We start from the raw sequence: 19,297 nt of genomic DNA, 5'->3' as shown, positions 1-19,297 counted from the left end.
GAGAATAAGATTCATATATAGGAAGTCATTTTCTAAGTTTGAAAATGATCCGGTGTATTTATGGAAGGTTCTAGAAAAGTCCAGAAGAAATCACCATGGAAGGTGGAGTCCCGGAGGGACTCCACCTAGCTTGGCCGGCCAACCAAAGGGAGGAGGAGTCCCAGGTGGACTCCACCATAGGGGGCCGGCCACCCCACCAATGGGAAGGGGAGAGTCCCACCCCAAGTAGGATTCGTCCATATGGCAGTTTTGAATTGGAGTCTTATTCGAAGACTTTGGGCAAACCCTTGGGGGTTCCACCTATATAATGAGGGACAAGGGGAGGGGGCCGGCCACCACAAACACCACCTTGTCCGCACCCCTAGAGGCACCAAGGCCGGCGCCCCCTCTCCCCAAACCCTAGCCGCCCCTCCTCCACATACAACTCTAGTAGCGCTTTGGCGAAGCCCTGCCGGAGTTCTCCACCACCACCGCCACCACGCCGTCGTGCTGTCGGGATTCCGAGGAGGATCTACTACTTCCGCTGCCCGCTGGAACGGGGAGAAGGACGTCGTCATCAACACCGAACGTGTGACCGAGTACGGATGTGCTGCCCGACTGTGGCACCGTCAAGGTCTTCTACGCGCTTTTGAAAGCGGCAAGTGATCATCTTCTGCAACAACGAGATATATCTCGTAGGCTTTGGAAATCTTCGAGGGTTAGTCTCATGATCTTCTCGTTGCTCCCATCTTCTAGATTGCATCTTGGCTTGGTTTTCGTTCTTGCGGTAGGAATTTTTTTGTTTTCTATGCTTACGAATCCCATCATAATTGTTATCTTCCTGATATTGATATAATCTCTTTATTAAAAAAGTATGGTTTCCACGAAGTTTCGTTGCAACATGGTTTCCATTAGATACTTTCTCCATAGAAAGTTGGTTTCTGCTCTAAAAAAAAGTTTGTTTTCACCGGGTTTTTGTTTCCGACTCATAAGCCGTGCGAGTTTGTACTTGTGCATTATCAACACAATGTCTGGATTGGTTTCACAACAAGATGCTAAGACAAAGCTATGATGGACATGTGACGTCCTCAACGACATCTTAAAACACAAATAATCATTACAAAAAGGAAAAAATCCATGACAATACATCCCCGAGTTAAATAGGCTGGTGACAGGTGTGGTCGGTAGTTGGGCAAACACAGTTTACTCGGAAACAAATTCTTCACCATTGAAGAATCTTCAATTACCCACACACATCGCCTCTTGTGGAACAGCGTTATGAGATAAGTTTGCAGGTTCATACCGTTCAAAATATAACCCAGATGGTTTGGGTCAACGCATTCTACTACCTTCGTTAGGGATTATCAGGCCGGTATGGATCTCTAGGTTGCCAATTTGATCAAAATAACATAAATTTTACAATACAAAAATTATGTCACTAGAAAGTAGAACAACTGAACTCTAATGATATATGCTTTGTTATATATATCTTTTATTATGTTAGTTTAATTTACAACCTAGAAATACGTGGAGGCCTTATAATCCCTAAAGGAGGGAGTACATTACAATAAAAGCATAATTTAGAGGCAAGAAGATGTATAAATCCTTTCCTCTATAAAAAAAAGCAATTTCTGCAAAATAAATATTAATTATTAATTAAAAATAGAGTTGATATGAGTTTGTGTAAAGTTGATGGCGTGGAAAGGAAAAGGTCATGGGAACATAAAGAGTGCTCTATAATTGCACGGTGATAAGAGCATCTCCAGTCGCGTCCCCCAAACCGTCCCCCAAACCGCGCCGGATTGAGCGTTTGAGGGACGTGTTTTGTTCGTGCCGCCTTTGGGGGACGTCGCTCCCCAGCCGCGTCCCCCAAACGCCGCCCCCAAACATTTAAAATACTTTTTTTAGCATTTTTATTTCAATTTCCACAAACTAATACATAATTGGGAACGTGGTTTCCACAAACTAATACATAGTTGGAACCGTGGTGGACACAAATATAAAATATTGCAAATAAACTAAACCTAACTAGGCCGTGCATCGGAGGTTTCCTGTGTTCGCTGCTAAGAAAGAACACTCGAGGGCACACCCAGTCACCTAAACTGGAAAATCCAGCGGGAGGATGGTGCCCTTGTTGGTTCTACCGATGAGGCGAACATCCAGAAACCTCCTTGCACGTGTTCGCTGCGAAGAAAGAACACTCAGTCGTCCTCCTCGTCGGTGCTGTCGCCCTGGTAGTCCCGGCGGCACCGCGTCTCGTCGAAGACCTTGACGCTCATGTCCCTGTCGCCGAAGTAGGAGAACAGGAGGATGAAGCCGGCTTGGAGGCTGTGGTGCCGCGCGAACTTCTCCCAGCCGATGTTGAGGTACATCTTGCCGCGCGCGTCGTATATCACGTCGACGATCCACCGGTAGTAGCTGCACGCAGCCTCCCGCAGATGCATCGTGCACGGGCGATCATCGCCAGCGACGTAGTCGGCGAAGGAGTCCGGCAGCCTCTGGATGCCGCGCGGGTCGCCCTTGAGGACGAGGACGAACTCGAACCGCACGTCCGGCTCCACGTCCATCTCCGACGATGATGAAGCCGGCGGCGTGGAAGGCGACGGCGAGCGTTCAGCTCTGCCGCGGCCACGACCACGACCACGGCCGCGAGGTCGGCCTCCGCCTCTACCGGACATAGCGTCGAGTCTTGTTGAGATGGTGGCGGCTAGGGTTTGGGAGAGAGGCGCTAGGGTTTGTGTGTGAGAGGGACGATGAGAGGCGGCCCTTTTATAGGCCGGAGGGAGGCGGGGGAGCGGTGGCGCGCATTAACGCCGGCACGCAGAGCTAGGCGCGACGGGACGCGTCGCTGCGTCGCTGCGGGAACTGCACCGTCGCTGCGTCGCTGCGGGAACTGCACCGCCAATAACTTCGTCGCGAGGTAGGCGACGGTTAGGTTAAAAATTTATTGTGCCGCTGACGAGTCGGCCCCGCCACTCCCCGCGCGCTTTTCGTTGTGTCCGGCGTCCCCGGTGCGTCCCCTGTGGGACGGGGACGGGCTCGGGGCGCCGGACACCGTATGGGGGCGCGCCGGACAAAAATGGGCTTTGGGGGACGCGGCTGGAACGGTTTTTTTGTCTGGCGCGCCCCAAATCCCTTTGGGGGACGGTTTGGGGGACGCGACTGGAGATGCTCTAAGTATACAGAGACAGGGTACTCTTAACATACAAAGTGCAAACTTCAGCATATTCTATAGTAGTCTATAATTCCATGAGTTTATGAGCCAGGGCATGCCCATGTAAACAAGCAAACCATCTTCTTTGATATGCGTAGCAACAACGGGGGCCACACATGATTTCTCTTAGCACCTTTCAATCTTATACGAATTGAGTGTACACTTTATATTTTTTACTCCTTAAATTTCATGATTGCTGAAGAACTTTGGTATTGCAACTATAATGGTATGATGAGGGACTAGGTACAGCACTGAAAAGCACTGGCACAGCAGCTAACAGTTCAAACTAATTTCCAGGAAAGTAAACTTGTTGGCCCAGTTCATGGTGCAATGGTGCGCATGTGCAACCTCTTTGCTCATTTCTTAATTCTTAAACTTGCAACATCTTTAATGCCAGAATCATCTGATCACTTCCAGTTGCCAATGCCAGCTTGCATGCCCCCTTTACAAGATAGATAGATATACCTCGGTCATGGGCAGTGCTCAATGCTACAAACCATAGTACCATACTCCAGAGAGAAGAGAGAGATGAGCAGCCATTCTAGGTTCAGACTGTCCGATCTCATGCCAAACTCTTGGTTCTACAAGCTGAGGGACATGAAGAGACCCAGGCCACCAAGACAGCAGAGAAGCTCTGCGGCTACAAAAACATCAAAGAGGTCATCATCAAGCCACTACTACTACCATGGAACCACCACTCCCAGGCCTCTTCCATTATCAACACACCAATCCTACCCCTACCTACAAGCAAGGCAAAGTCTACCGGAGGACCTGGATCTCTCCCCTCTCCATCTCAACTCAAAAGCAAGAAACATTCAACTCCGCAAAGATCAGTTGGCAAAACCGAGAAGCGCTGCCTTGGTCATCAACGAGGAGTTTCAAGGTTTGAAACTACGTCCGATTCGCACACGGCCGGTGTTAATTGATTCCGGAAGTGTGCACCACAATAAGACCCCAAGCAGTACGAGCCCGAGCTCGCCAAGGCTTAGGAGTCGAAGGCTTCATGTTCTCAGCAGCGGTTGCAGAGTTAGCACCAGGCGCACTGGTCGCCGGAGAAGCGCCGCGAAGAGGAGCTTCGCCGTCGTGGTGGCGTCGACGGACCCGCACAGGGACTTCTGGGAGAGCATGGTGGAAATGATCGTCGAGAACGACATGCGCGGGAGTGAGGCTTTGGGGGACCTCCTTGAGTGCTACCTGTCATTGAACTCGAGGGAGCACCATGGAGTAATCACGGAGGTCTTCAGGGGAATCCGGCTTCAGGTTGCTGATGCCCGTGTTGAGGTGTGAGGAATAATATCGGAGCTGTGAATAATGTGTGTACGTGCGGTTGACTTTCTCTACCTGTGACATTTTAGTACTTGCTAGCATATCTGTTGATGTGTTAATTTGTACTACTAATATTAACTGACATACGGGAAGCGCTTTCCAAAAAAATGTATTGGTCGATGTGTTATATGTTTATTCTGCACCTAAGTTAGTATGGCATTGAAGCATGCACAATACAATTCTTTTCAGTTGAATTGTTCTATTCATCCGCTGGCGACTAAAGGCCATCATCATGTAAAGTTTTTTATTTAGGACTGTTATTATAAAGTTAGCATTTCATGGAGAGCTTAACTATTTGGAAAAGTCTATTGTTCAACCGGAAGATGCATCTGACGGCTACAAGACTCCTCCTATTCCTAAATTTATGCTAACGAGTGTGCTCTGCTGGCCGTTGCTGCGCATCCCCTGCCGCGCCCCTCCATGCTCCCCGCTGCCGCGCCCCTCCATGCTCCCCGCTGCTTCTGCATGCACATGTTACCCTGGAATCAAATCGATTGAGAGAATGAGAGAGATGAACACGAGGGTTTTGTGCTGCGCTCAACTGCTTGTAGCTTTTCTGGTTCTTCCTTTTATTCATCGGAAAAAGAAATCGTGTCCGAGCGGGCGTGCTCCATGACCAAACCGAGCTTCATGCTCGACGAGCTAAGACTAAGCCACAGGCGCAGAAAATGCAACCTCCAATGAGCTAAAAAATAACTAACCAAAAAGCCTAACCGAGAAAACTGAAAGTGTCGAAACAAATTGATACCTTGCTAAAAATTCAGAAAAGAGGGAGGAGACAAGGTTTAAGGCAATAATCTCCCCCTCAACCTTGACGAGTGACCTTGATGTCGGCAATCCCCACCTTGCCACGCAACTCCCGGAAGCGAACACGGCTAGAAGGTCAACTTTCAACTCAGTGGTTCCGATGAACTCCAAGGCAACAATCCCCTTCTTACGCAATAACGAACGAAGTGGTAGTACGTGGAGATCAATGTACTTGCTGCGGTAGTGAAGTACCAGGTTTTGCAGAGCAAGAGATCGCCAATTTAATGTTGATGAAGATATTTGTCAGAGCAGCGTCCTGTTTCCGTAGCTGACCAAGTAGACGAACTAGCCAGATGCCCTGTCACACTGCCGCGGCCGTATCGCCTTGCGCGAAGACGTTGTGACGGCCTTCTGCCTTTAGGACTGCTAGCTGACGTCATCGGCATGATCAGAATCACTGAAAGTGTCTCATAGGCCGAGCCTCCATGAATCTGCTCAAGGAGCCCATGACGAACGTCCGGTGAATGTTCGATAGAACCATTTATACGAGAAGTGCCGATCCCATAATTTTTTTCTATAAACTTGGCCAAACTCGGTGAAGTTTGACTTTCACGGAAAACAATGCGCACTATATTGTGACAACGAGAGAGTATGTTGAAAAGCTTTGATAGAAGAAAATGATAATAGTGAAACTACTAAACAAGTAGAAGAAATTAAGATGCAGTTGAAAGTGCATGGATCCCCCATGTGTGGTTTTGGTAATTAATGACAATCCTATGGACTAATGTTTGCATTGAGTTATATTTATATGTGTTGTCCATAGGCAATGCTTGAACCATATGATGGCTTCAAGGTTGTAATAAGAAGAAATTGATGAAGGATATCAAGTATCAAGTATGTCTTGAAGATGAAGATGAAGTGAGCCCTCAAGTTACTTCAAGACATCAACATGATGAAGAATGAAGAAATGAAGTGCAAGTTCAAGATGAGCCAACTCGAAGAGATCATATGCTTGAAGCTTGCCATTCATATGGTGATCATGGATATGTGAAGATGCGCCGAAGAAGAAGCTCTCCCATAGTGGAGTATGGGAGAGCATTTCGCATGACTTCATCAAGCAAGCACAATCAAGAAAGGCGTTCCATCTTGTTGCGGTCAAGACCGTCATCATCAAGCTCAAGTGGAATGCGCAAGGTTAAGGTGTGTTCTTGATAGGGTTTCTTTCTCACCGGTCTCATGGTGTAGTTGGAGATCGGTTTATAGTTTAGTTGCCGTACTATCAAGAGGGCTCTCGAGTGAGTAACACGATCGTATCGTTCGGAGAGAGCTCAAACCTTTGCATCCTTGCATCATCTTTCTTGGTTGTTATTTGGATCTTATCCATGTGATATTTTAGAGCTTGTGCTTATTCTCATGACAAGCTCTAATTCATCGAAAACGGATTTCGCATAAATCACTTGTTGCGTTTTCGAGTTTGGTGATTTTATCGGTTTCTCATGTTGAGGTGTTGCATCCCCTTCTTCATCGACAACTTATCAGGTTTCTTTTCTTGAAATTATATTTTTATTCGGTCACATCTTATGTACTTTACTTGGAGCGTCTGTGTGCTTTTGTTTGTGTTTTTGTTTGAATAAGTTCATCCTTGTGTGGGAGAGAGACACGCTCCGCTGGTTCGTATGAACACATGTGTTCTTAGCTTTATTCTTAATGTTCATGGCGAAGGTTGAAACTGCTTCGTTAATTGTTATATGGTTGGAATCGGGAAATGCTACATGTAGTAATTCTAAAATGTCTTGGATAATTTGATACTTGGCAATTGTTGTGCTCATGTTTAAGCTCTTGCATCATATACTTTGCACCCATTAATGAAGAAATACATAGAGCTTGCTAAAATTTGGTTTGCATATTTGGTCTCTCTAAAGTCTAGATAATTCCTAGTATTGAGTTTTGAACAACAAGGAAGATGGTGTAGAGTCTTATAATGTTTACAATATGTCTTTTATATGAGTTTTGCTGCACCGGTTCATCCTTGTGTTTGTTTCAAATAACCTTGCTAGCCTAAACCTTGTATCGAGAGGGAATACTTCTCATGCATCCAAAATCCTTGAGCCAACCACTATGCCATTTGTGTCCACCATACCTACCTACTACATGGTATTTCTCCGCCATTCCAAAGTAAATTGCTTGAGTGCTACCTTTAAAATTCCATCATTCGCCTTTGCAATATATAGCTCATGGGACAAAATAGCCTTAAAAACTATTGTGGTATTGAATATGTACTTATGCACTTTATCTCTTATTAAGTTGTTTGTTGTGCGATAACCATGTTCCTGGGGACGCCATCAACTCTTTGTTGAATATCATGTGAGTTGCTATGCATGTTCGTCTTGTCTGAAGTAAGGGCGGTTTTCACAATCAAATGGTTTGAGTATGCATACTGTTAGAGAAGAACATTGGGCCGCTAACTAAAGCCATGAATCATGGTGGAAGTTTCAGTTTGGACATAAAACCTCAATTTCTTATGAGAATATTAACTGTTATTGAATGCTTAAGCATTAAAAGAGGAGTCCATTATCTGTTGTCTATGTTGTCCCGGTATGGGTGTCTAAGTTGAAGAATGATCAAAAGCGAGAAATCCAATGCGAACTTTCTCCTTAGACCCTTGTACATGCGGCATAGAGGTACCCCTTTGTGACACTTGGTTGAAACATATGTTATGCAATGATGATCAGTGTTAACCCAAGCTAATTAGGACAAGGTGCGGGCACTATTAGTACACTATGCATGAGGCTTGCAACTTGTAAGATATAATTTACATGATACATATGCTTTATTAGTACCATTGACAAAATTGTTTCATGTTTTCAAAATAAAAGCTCTAGCACAAATATAGCAATCGATGCTTTCCTCTTTGAAGGACCTTTCTTTTACTTTTATGTTGAGTCAGTTCACCTATCTCTCTCCACCTCAAGAAGCAAACACTTGTGTGAACTGTGCATTGATTCCTACATACTTGCATATTGCACTTGTTATATTACTTTAGATTGACAATATCCATGAGATATACATGTTATAAGTTGAAAGCAACCGCTGAAACTTAATCTTCCTTTGAGTTGCTCCAATACCTTTACTTTGATTTATTGCTTTACGAGTTAACTCTTATGCAAGACTTATTGATGCTTGTCTTGAAGTACTATTCATGAAAAGTCTTTGCTTTATGATTCATTTGTTTACTCATGTCATTACCATTGTTTTGTCGCTGCATTCATTACATATGCTTACAATAGTATGATCAAGGTTATGATGGCATGTCACTCCAGAAATTATCTTTGTTATCGTTTACCTGCTCGGGACGAGCAGGAACTAAGCTTGGGGATGCTGATACGTCTCCGACGTATCGATAATTTCTTATGTTCCATGCCACATTATTGATGATATCTACATGTTTTATGCATACTTTATGTCATTATTATGCGTTTTCCGGAACTAACCTATTGACGAGATGCCGAAGGGCCAGTTGCTGTTTTCTGCTGTTTTTGGTTTCAGAAATCCTAGTAAGGAAATATTCTCGGAATTGGACGAAATCAACGCCCAGGGTCCTATTTTTGCACGAAGCTTCCAGAAGACCGGAGGGGATAAGAAGTGGGGCCACGAGGCTGCCACACGCTAGGGCAGCGCGGCCTGGGCCTTGGCCGCGCCGGCCTGTTGTGTGGGGCCCTCGTGTGGCCCCCTGACCTGCCCTTCCGCCTACTTAAGGTCTCCGTCGCGAAAACCCTACCACGTTCGACGAAACCAGAGAAAACCTTCCAGAGCCGCCGCCATCGCGAAGCCAAGATCTGGGGGACAGGAGTCTCTGTTCCGGCACGCCGCCGGGACGGGGAAGTGCCCCCGGAAGGCTTCTCCATCAACACCACCGCCATCTTCATCAACGCTGCTGTCTCCCATGAGGAGGGAGTAGTTCTCCATCGAGGCTCGGGGCTGTACCGGTAGCTATGTGGTTAATCTCTCTCCTATGTGCTTCAATACAATAATCTCATGAGCTGCCTTACATGATTGAGATTCATATGATGATGCTTGTAATCTAGATGTCATTATGCTAGTCAAGTGGATTTTACTTATGTGATCTCCGGAGACTCCTTGTCCCACGTGTGTAAAGGTGACAGTGTGTGCACCGCGTGGGTCTCTTAGGCTATATTTCACAGAATACTTATTCACTGTTATGAATGGCATAGTGAAGTGCTTATTTATATATCTTTATGATTGCAATGTGTTTTGTATCACAATTTATCTGTGTGCTACTCTAGTGATGTTATTAAAGTAGTTTATTCCTCCTGCACGGTGTAATGGTGACAGTGTGTGCATCGTGTAGTACTTGGCGTAGGCTATGATTGTGATATCTTGTAGATTATGAAGTTAACTATTGCTATGATAGTATTGATGTGATCTATTCCTCCTTTCGTAGTGTGAAGGTGACAGTGTGCATGGTATGTTAGTACTTGGTTTGGTTATGTTGATCTGTTATGCACTCTAAGGTTATTTAAATATGAACATTGAATATTGTGGAGCTTGTTAACTCCGGCATTGAGGGTTCGTGTAATCCTACACAGTTAGTGGTGTTCATCATCCAACAAGAGGGTGTAGAGTCTAGCATCTATCTATTTATTCTGTTATGTGATCAATGTTGAGAGTGTCCACTAGTGAAAGTATGATCCCTAGGCCTTGTTCCTAAATACTGCTATCGCTGCTTGTTTACTGTTTTACTGCATTTATACTGCCTGCAATATTACTACCATCAACTGCACGCCAGCAAGCACTTTTATGGCGCCGTTACTACTGCTCATATTCATTCATACCACTTGTATTTCACTATCTCTTCGCCGAACTAGTGCACCTATTAGGTGTGTTGGGGACACAAGAGACTTCTTGCTTTGTGGTTGTAGGGTTGCATGAGAGGGATATCTTTGACCTCTTCCTCCCTGAGTTCGATAAACCTTGGGTGATCCACTTAAGGGAAACTTGCTGCTGTTCTACAAACCTCTGCTCTTGGAGGCCCAACACTGTCTACAAGAATAGAAGCACCCGTAGACATCAGAAAGGCGGTGGTAATAGTGGTGGCTTTGTCCAAGATCAATTAGTGGAGATCTTGGGTTCAATATCTTCGATGCAGCTTTCTATGTAGGAGAGGCTAAATATACATGCTCTCCCTCCGGGATTACAAGTACTATATGATTGGCTTGCTAGCAAACATCCGTAAATACTAGCAAGCATTAAGGTTTCCCCAATCATAGCCTTAAGTAAATGGTCCTCTTACTCCCATACATGCAACTATCCGGTTCGCGTCCTTAGGTTTCTGTCACTCCGGCAGAACTTCCCCCTTCTAGTATACAAGTACTACCAACCCTATGGTGCTTGATCCATGCGCGCACAAATATAATGGGCACCAAGGACGGTAACATATCAACATACAACTCTAATGAACCAAAGAGAAACAACCAATCAATCAAAGAACAAATAAACTATGGCAACATGACATAGATCATAGGATTATAACTTATAGCATCAAACACCATGTTTACATAGGGAGGTACAGAGGTTTGTGAGAGGATGGACCACTGAATACAATGAGAAGTTGGTGATGGAGATGGCGGTGAAGACGTTGGAGGGCTCAGCGAGGAGCGCCGGGAGGCGGAGGCGTGGGCGGCGGCGGCGGCAGCGCGGGGGACTCCTTCCCCGCCGCCGGCATCATGGGGGGGCGCCGCCCCTTAGCCTTCTTCTTCCTTGAGTTGGTGCTGGTGTAGGAGGATTTTCGTGACAATGCTTGGGGGCCTCCAAAAATAGGGTTTCCCATCAATATATAGTGTTGGAGATGCAATCTAGGCCATGGGATGGATGCTCCTTTGATCCAAGGGCTCTTGGGCACCTCTAGAACCTTCCTAGGACTCCCCTCTGTCCTTCATGAGCCTCACAACTCGTGGCTGGGCTGAAATATCCAGGTATGGAAAGAGTTTGTGTCAAATACGTCACCAACTTTCGGAGTCCCGAGACTGCACGAACCTCCGCAGTAATTCTGCTCTGCCGGATGCATCTGTTGTCCGTTCTGGACGAATAAGATGTCCAAATTGTTCGGTTTGAAATTCTCTACAAGTTTGTAGTTTATGAATTTTCCATTGGACGTCATTTTGATTGAGTTTCGAAGCGATATTTGAAAAGTGTTCAGCAGGGACAGATTCCGGGAAATTCCAGATTTCACCATAATGAGCTATTTCCTTCCATTTTTGCCTATTTCCTGCACAACAAAGTTGAAACCAAGAACTTATGCACTTTTGCAACTATTAATAGGTTAGTCCCTTAAAACATATAGTAATTGGTGTAAAATAAGCATGGAACATCAAAAATTATAGATACGTTTGCGACGTATCAGGCAACCCGGTTGTTCTTTAATTTGGTTTTCTTATGAGTCCTTGCTTTAGAAAAAAATTACTTTTTGCTTTGTTTACTGGAGTTTCTAATAAAGTATCAAGTTCTATTATTTTGGATAATGAAGTTGATGATACATATGCGGAGTTGCAGATTTCTGCATGTTTAGGAAACTATATTCATTTCTTATTGGTAAATTCGATTGGGCTATATTTTTACTATAGTTAAAAAAATCATCATCTATATGCACACAAATTGCGAAGAAAATTCCCATCACTTCAAAGTGGTTGAAATAATTACGTTTCCCAGCATATGTTTTCCTGGACTGATTATGTCCTATGATGCAAACGTGGTTTCTTTGAGTTTTTTATTGATTCATGTTGAATATTTTGGAATATTTGGTATGTTTGAAACTTAAGCATATTTCTGGAAATTCGAGATCATAATTTATTTGGAGTTTGGATAGCAGATTGGATATAATATATAGGCCACTATTGTCACCTCGCAGAAAAAGAACTACGAGAAAGTTCGTGCTGAAGTTGTTGATATGGAGTGGAGGAACCACAAACATGGATATATACAACAATGGTGAAAACAATAAGCTTGGGGATGTCCAAGGCACCCAACTGGACATATCATACTCTTGGTTTTCAGGCCTCTAAACTTTGTTTTTTGAGCAACATACAACTATCACAAAAACTTTAAGAGTGAAGACCACCACATTTGTTTGTACTTATGGTTATCATTTAGCTACAATAAAGAAAGAAGGGATGAATAGTTTTATATGAGGAACTCATGACTAGTCTTACACAGTGTGTCATGTTTTATGCTTGTGTTTATGATATCTTGCAAGTGTCACATGTATTACATGCACTCATTTACCTCTTTTATGTTTAAGTTTATATTTCATGTTAGTAAAATGAGTGGTACTATGGACACTTTTGCATACTTTTTCTTAGTGGTCAAAAGTCTCCCTATTGGTAGCCTTTGTAAAAAAATCAAGCAATGCTTTTACATCCAACTACCTTGAGCCAAGTTAATTCAGTGAGTCCAGCACATCTACCTATATGTAGCATTCATGTTATTCCAAGTATATTACTCATGGGACATTGTATGTAGACTCCAAACCTTTTATGTTTGTCTATGTTTTTTGATGAAGAAATAATTGTGGGGCGACCACGAACTTGACGGCACACCTAAAAAAATACTAATTTTTTTTACATAGTTAGAATGAGTATTTGAATTATTTTGTTGACATATTTTTTGGTTGCTAACATAAACCATGTTGTCATGGGAGACATTTTCAACTCAAAAACTGTTGATTGTCATGTCATCGGTAAGGTGGCTCTTACTAACCTTTTGGACGGTGTAGAAGAACAATGAATAAATTGTAGTTGAAAAGGTTTATATGATATCTTTGACATAACTCTTTGTCAACCAAAGCTATGCGTACGCGGTGAAAGTTTTTGGCAAAAGGTTTTTAAAAACCTCAAATCTTGCAAATATGTTTGAAAGGCTGATTTCCATGCCATTGGAGTATGGATAGTTTCTGTAAGGGTATATTGCTCCTATATGTGGTTTTGGTAATTAATGACAACCCCTATGGACTAATGTTTTCATTGAGTTTATATGAAGGAATATTCCATAGGTACTACTTGTATTCCATGTGTTGGATTCAAGTATAGATGCCATGTAAATAAAGATACATCTTGTGTATTGGCATCAAGATCATCGGTTTGAATATAAATATGTGATATTATCAAGAAGAAGAAATGAAGATGGAGTTCTTATGTGGAACTCAATATTAGCCATGCTCTATCTTAAGTGAGTATGAGAAGATACAAGGTTGAGTCGTGCAAGTTCAAGATGAGCATCTCAAGTGGATCACATGCTTGAAGCTTGCCGTCCATTTGGTGATATTGGACATGTGAAGATGTGCATCAATGGAGCTTTCCCATCATGGTGTATGGGGGAGCATTTGTGAGTCTTCACGAAGCAACGATGATCATGTGAGGCATTCCGGCTTGAGTGGAGCTTGAAGAGTTATCATCAAGATCAAGCGGGATGCACAAGGCAAAGGTATGGCCTTGATAGTTTTTCCTTTTACCGGTCTCAAGGTGGTTGATGGGAGACCGGATTATAGGATAGATAGCCGCACTATTAAGAGGGGCTTTTGGTTGGGTAACTTGATCGCATCATCTTAGAGAGCTCAATCATTTGCATACTTTGCATATCCCTATTGCTTCTTGGTATTTCTCTGTGTGAGGTTCTTGAGCTTGTTGCTAGATTTACAACAAGCCCAAGTTCATCGAAAACGGAGTTCGTATGACTCTTCTATGGCATTTTCAAGGTTGGGTGATTTTACCGATTATTCATGATATAAGGTTCTACCTTTTATATTCATGATAAAATCCCCTCCTACAGTTTCTTGTGTTTTCACTTTCTATAGGATAGCATTTGTTGTTATCTTTCAAACAAAATTGGTTTCATTCAATTCGGGCTTCGGGATCAATTGTTATTAAAGAAAAGGAAAAAGCAAAATATAAAATGAAAAAGAAAAGGAATGGGCCAGCCGACCGACCGGCCTAACCGGCCCAGCTGCCGGCCTGCCCGGTCCATGCCGGGTCTGGGGCTGTTGCCTGCCGGGCCGTGTACTGCGGCCTTTTGGCCCAAGACCGGCAGCTGGCCCGGTCCCTGACTGGCCTGCCCGGCACAGGCCCCGGCCCGACCGAGCGCCTCGCTGGCCAACTCTCCTCCGCGCCGCGCACGCGCTGCGGGCTGCCTTGCTCGCCCGGCTGGGCCTTCCCTCTCCGCGCGGCCCACCTACCCTGCGCCTCCCTGGCTATCTCCCACTCGCGCGGCGCGCTGCCCCGCCCGGCTCATGGGCCGGCCCGACCGGACGCCCAGCCGGACTCCTCAGCAGCTGATCCGGTCAGCCGGCCTGTGGGTCGGCTGGGCCGATTTTTCTGCTCGTTTTCACTGTGCAGTTTTTCTGTTTCCCCCCCCCAACGGTTATATTTCCCCCTTAGCTATAAATAGGCTTCTTCCACCTTGAGCTGACTTAGTTCTTCCCCTTTCTTCACCTCCATTGTTGCTATTTGAAGAACTACCTCCCCCCTTGATTCCTCCCATGATTCTTTCCCATTCTTGAGGATTTGAGAGAGGAGATCTAGATCTACAATCCCCAACAATCAATTTCTCCTCTAAGTGAGGGGAACCCTTTGGATCTAGATCTTGGAGTCTTTTGTTGACTTTCCCCATTGTTCTTTCTCTTCAATCTCATCCTAGCATTCGTTGCTTGGGTGGGATTTGAGTGTGAAGGATTTGAACACCTCTAGTGTTCTTGCTTTGCATCATTGCATAGTGTTGAGCTCTCCACCACGATTAGTTCGAGTGAGAGACCGTGAGCTGGTTACTCTTGGAGGGAGACCTCCTAGTTGGCTTGTGATGCGTGTAGTTGACACGTCCGTTGGGAACCCCAAGAGGAAGGTGTGATGCGCACAGTAGCAAGTTTCCCTCAGTAAGAAACCAAGGTTTAATCGAACCAGTAGGAGTCAAGAAGCACGTTGAAGGTTGATGGTGGCGGAATGTAGTGCGGCGCAACACCAGGGATTCCGGCGCCAACGTGGAACCTGCACAACACAATCACAGAACTTTGCCCCAACGTAACAACGAGGTTGTCAATCTCACCGGCTTGCTGTAAACGAAGGATTAGATGTATAGTGTGGATGATGATGTTTGTTTGCAAAGAACAGTAAAGAACAATTGCAGTAGATTGTATTTCAGATGTAAAGAATAGGATCGGGGTCCACAGTTCACTAGTGGTGTCTCTCCCATAAGATAGCAGATGTTGGGTGAACAAATTACAGTTGGGCAATTGACAAATAAAGAAGGCATAACAATGCACATACATATATCATGATGAGTACTATGAGATTTAATCAGGGCATTACGACAAAGTACATAGACCGCTATCCAGCATGCATCTATGCCTAAAAAGTCCACCTTCAGGTTATCATCCGAACCCCCTCCAGTATTAAGTTGTAAACAACAGACAATTGCATTAAGTATGGTGCGTAATGTAATCAACACAAATATCCTTAGACAAAGCATCGATGTTTTATCCCTAGTGGCAACAGCACATCCACAATCTTAGAACTTTCTGTCACTGTCCCAGATTTAATGGAGGCATGAACCCACTATCGAGCATAAATACTCCCTCTTGGAGTCACAAGTATCAACTTGGCCAGAGCCTCTACTAGCAACGGAGAGCATGCAAGAACATAAATAACATATATGATAGATTGATAATCAACTTGACATAGTATACAAATAGATGATCTTGATCATGATAGGCAGCTCACAAGATCTAACATGATAGCACAATGAGGAGAAGACGACCATCTAGCTACTGCTATGGACCCATAGTCCAGGGGTGAACTACTCACACATCGATCCGGAGGCGATCATGGCGATGAAGAGACCTCCGGGAGATGATTCCCCTCTCCGGCAGGGTGCCGAAGGCGATCTCCTGAATCCCCCGAGATGGGATTGGCGGCGGCGGCGTCTCTGGAAGGTTTTCCATATCGTGGCTCTCGGTACTGGGGGTTTCGAGACGGAGGCTTTAAGTAGGCGGAAGGGTAGGTCAGGGGGCCACACGAGGGCCCCACACGCCAGGGCCGCGCGGCCAGCACCTGGGCCGCCCCGCCCTATTGTGGCGGCGCCTCGTGGCCCCACTTCGTCTCCCCTCCGGTCTTCTGGAAGCTTCGTGGAAAAATAGGCCCCTGGGCGTTGATTTCGTCCAATTCTGAGAATATTTCCTTACTAGGATTTCTGAAACCAAAAACAGCAGAAAACAGCAACTGGCTCTTCGGCATCTCGTCAATAGGTTAGTGCCGGAAAATGCATAATAATGACATATAATGTGTATAAAACATGTGAGTATCATCATAAAAGTAGCATGGAACATAAGAAATTATAGATACGTTTGAGACGTATCAAGCATCCCCAAGCTTAGTTCCTACTCGCCCTCGAGTAGGTAAACGATAACAAAGATAATTTCTGAAGTGACATGCTATCATAATCTTGATCATACTATTGTAAAGCATATGAGATGAATGCAGCGATTCGAAGCAATGATGAAGATAATGAGTAAACAAATGAATCATATAGCAAAGACTTTTCATGAATAATACTTTCAAGACAAGCATCAATAAGACTTGCATAACAGTTAACTCATAAGCAACAAATTCTTAGTAGAAAGCTTTGAAACAACACAAAGGAAGATATAAGTTTCAGCGGTTGCTTTCAACTTCAACATGTATATCTCATGGATAATTTTCAACACAAAGTAATATAACAAGTGCAATAGGTAAACATGTAAGAATCAATGCACACAGTTTACACAAGTGTTTGCTTCTAAGATAGAAAGAATAGGTAAACTGACTCAACAATAAAGTAGAAGATAGGCCCTTCGCAGAGGGAAGCATGAATTACTATATTTGTGCTAGAGCTTTTCATTTTGAAAACAAGAAACAATTTTGTCAACGGTAGTAACAAATCATATGTGTTATGTATAAGATATCCTATAAGTTTCAAGCCTCATGCATAGTATACTAATAGTGCCCGCACCTTGTCCTAATTAGCTTGGATTAACACGGATTATCATTGCATAGCATATGTTTCAACCAAGTGTCACAAAGGGGTACCTCTATGCCGCCTGTACAAGGGTCTAAGGAGAAGGTTCGCATTGGATTTCTCGCTTTTGATCATTCCCAACTTAGACACCCATACCGGGACAACATAGACAACCGATAATGGACTCCTCTTTAATGCATAAGCATTCAACAACAGTTAATTTTCTCATAAGAGATTGAGGATTTGCGTCCAAACTGAAACTTCCACCATGATTCATGGCTTTAGTTAGCGGCCCAATGTTCTTCTCTAACAATATACATACTCAAACCATTTGATCATGAAAATCACCGTTACTTCAGACAAGACGAACATGCATAGAAACTCACATGATATTCAACAAAGGTAAAAGTTGATGGCGTTCCCAGAAACATGGTTACCGCTTAACAAGCAACTTATTAAGAAATAAGACACATAAGTACATATTCTTCACCACAATAGTTTTTAAGGCTATTTTCCCATGAGCTATATATTGTAAAGGCAAAGAATGGAAGTTTTAAAGGTAGCACTCAGGTAATGTACTTTGGAATGGCGGAGAAATACCATGTGGTAGGTAGGTATGGTGGACACAAATGGCATAGTATTTGGCTCAAGGATTTGGATGCACGAGAAGAATTCCTCTCAATACAAGGCTAGGCTAGCAAGGTTGTTTGAAGCAAACTCAAGTATAAAAGGTGCAGCAAAGCTCACATATGAACATATTGTAACTATTATAAGACTTTACATTGTCTCCTTGTTGTTCAAACACCTTAACCAGAAAATATCTAGACTCTAGAGATCAATCATGCAAACCAAATTTTAACAAGCTCTATGTAGTTATTCATTAATGAGTACAAGGTACATGATGCAAGAGCTTAAACAAGATCTATATGAGCACAACAATTGCCAAGTATCACATTATTCAAGACATTAAACCATTTACCACATGCAGCATTTTCCGTTTCCAACCATATAACAATGAATGAAATAGTTCAAATTTCGCAATGAACATTAAAGATAAAGCTAAGAACATATTTGTTCATACGAAACAGCGGAGCATGTCTCTCTCCCAAACAAAGAATGCTAGGATCCGATTTTATTCAAACAAAAACAAAAACAAACAGACGCTCCAAGTAAAGCACATAAGATGTGATGGAATAAAAATATAGTTTCACTAGAGGAACCTGATAAGTTGTCGATGAAGAAGGGATGCCTTGGGCATCCCCAAGCTTAGACGCTTGAGTCTTCTTAAAATATGCAGGGATGAACCACGGGGGCATCCCCAAGCTTTGACTTTTCACTCTTCTTGATCATATTGTATCATCCTCCTCTCTTGACCCTTGAAAACTTCCTCCACACCAAACTCGAAACAAACTCATTAGAGGGTCAGTGCATAATTCATATATTCAGAGGTGACATAATCATTCTTAACATTTCTGGATATTGCACAAAGCTACTGAAAGTTAATGGAACAAAGAAATCCATCTAACATAGCAAAACAGGCAATGCGAAATAAAAGGCAGAATCTGTCAAAATAGAACAGTTCGTAAAGACGAATTTTAAAGTGGCACCAGACTTGCTCAGATGAAAATGCCCAAATTGAATGAAAGTTGCGTACATATCTGAGGATCACGCACGTAAATTGGCAGATTTTTTGATTTTTCTACAGAGACTACTGCTCAAATTCGTGACAGCAAGAAATCTGTTCCTGCGCAGTAATCCAAATCTAGTATTGACTTTACTATCAAAGAATTTACTTGGCACAACAATGCAATAAAATAAAGATAAGGAGAGGTTGCTACAGTAGTAAACAACTTCCAAGACTCAAATATAAAACAAAAGTGCAGAAGTAAAATAATGGGTTGTCTCCCATAAGCGCTTTTCTTTAACGCCTTTCAGCTAGGCGCAGAAAGTGTGTATCAAGTATTATCGAGAGATGAA

At 43.6% G+C, this 19,297-nt stretch overlaps 1 protein-coding gene across 1 annotated transcript; it reads left to right on the top strand.

Moving 5' to 3' along the window:
- Positions 1 to 3,629: 3,629 nt before the first annotated feature.
- Positions 3,630 to 4,678, top strand: LOC127341327 (transcription repressor OFP1). The gene has a single exon (XM_051367167.2). The coding sequence runs from the start codon at positions 3,680 to 3,682 to the stop codon at positions 4,478 to 4,480; it is 801 nt and encodes a 266-aa protein (XP_051223127.1). The 5' UTR covers positions 3,630 to 3,679; the 3' UTR covers positions 4,481 to 4,678.
- Positions 4,679 to 19,297: the final 14,619 nt, after the last annotated feature.

Source organism: Lolium perenne, chromosome 1 (genome assembly GCF_019359855.2).
Source record: "Lolium perenne isolate Kyuss_39 chromosome 1, Kyuss_2.0, whole genome shotgun sequence".
In the NCBI taxonomy this organism is placed as follows: domain Eukaryota; kingdom Viridiplantae; phylum Streptophyta; class Magnoliopsida; order Poales; family Poaceae; genus Lolium; species Lolium perenne.
Note: the sequence above shows the minus strand (reverse complement) of the source record. Positions and strands in the feature narration are given on the sequence as shown.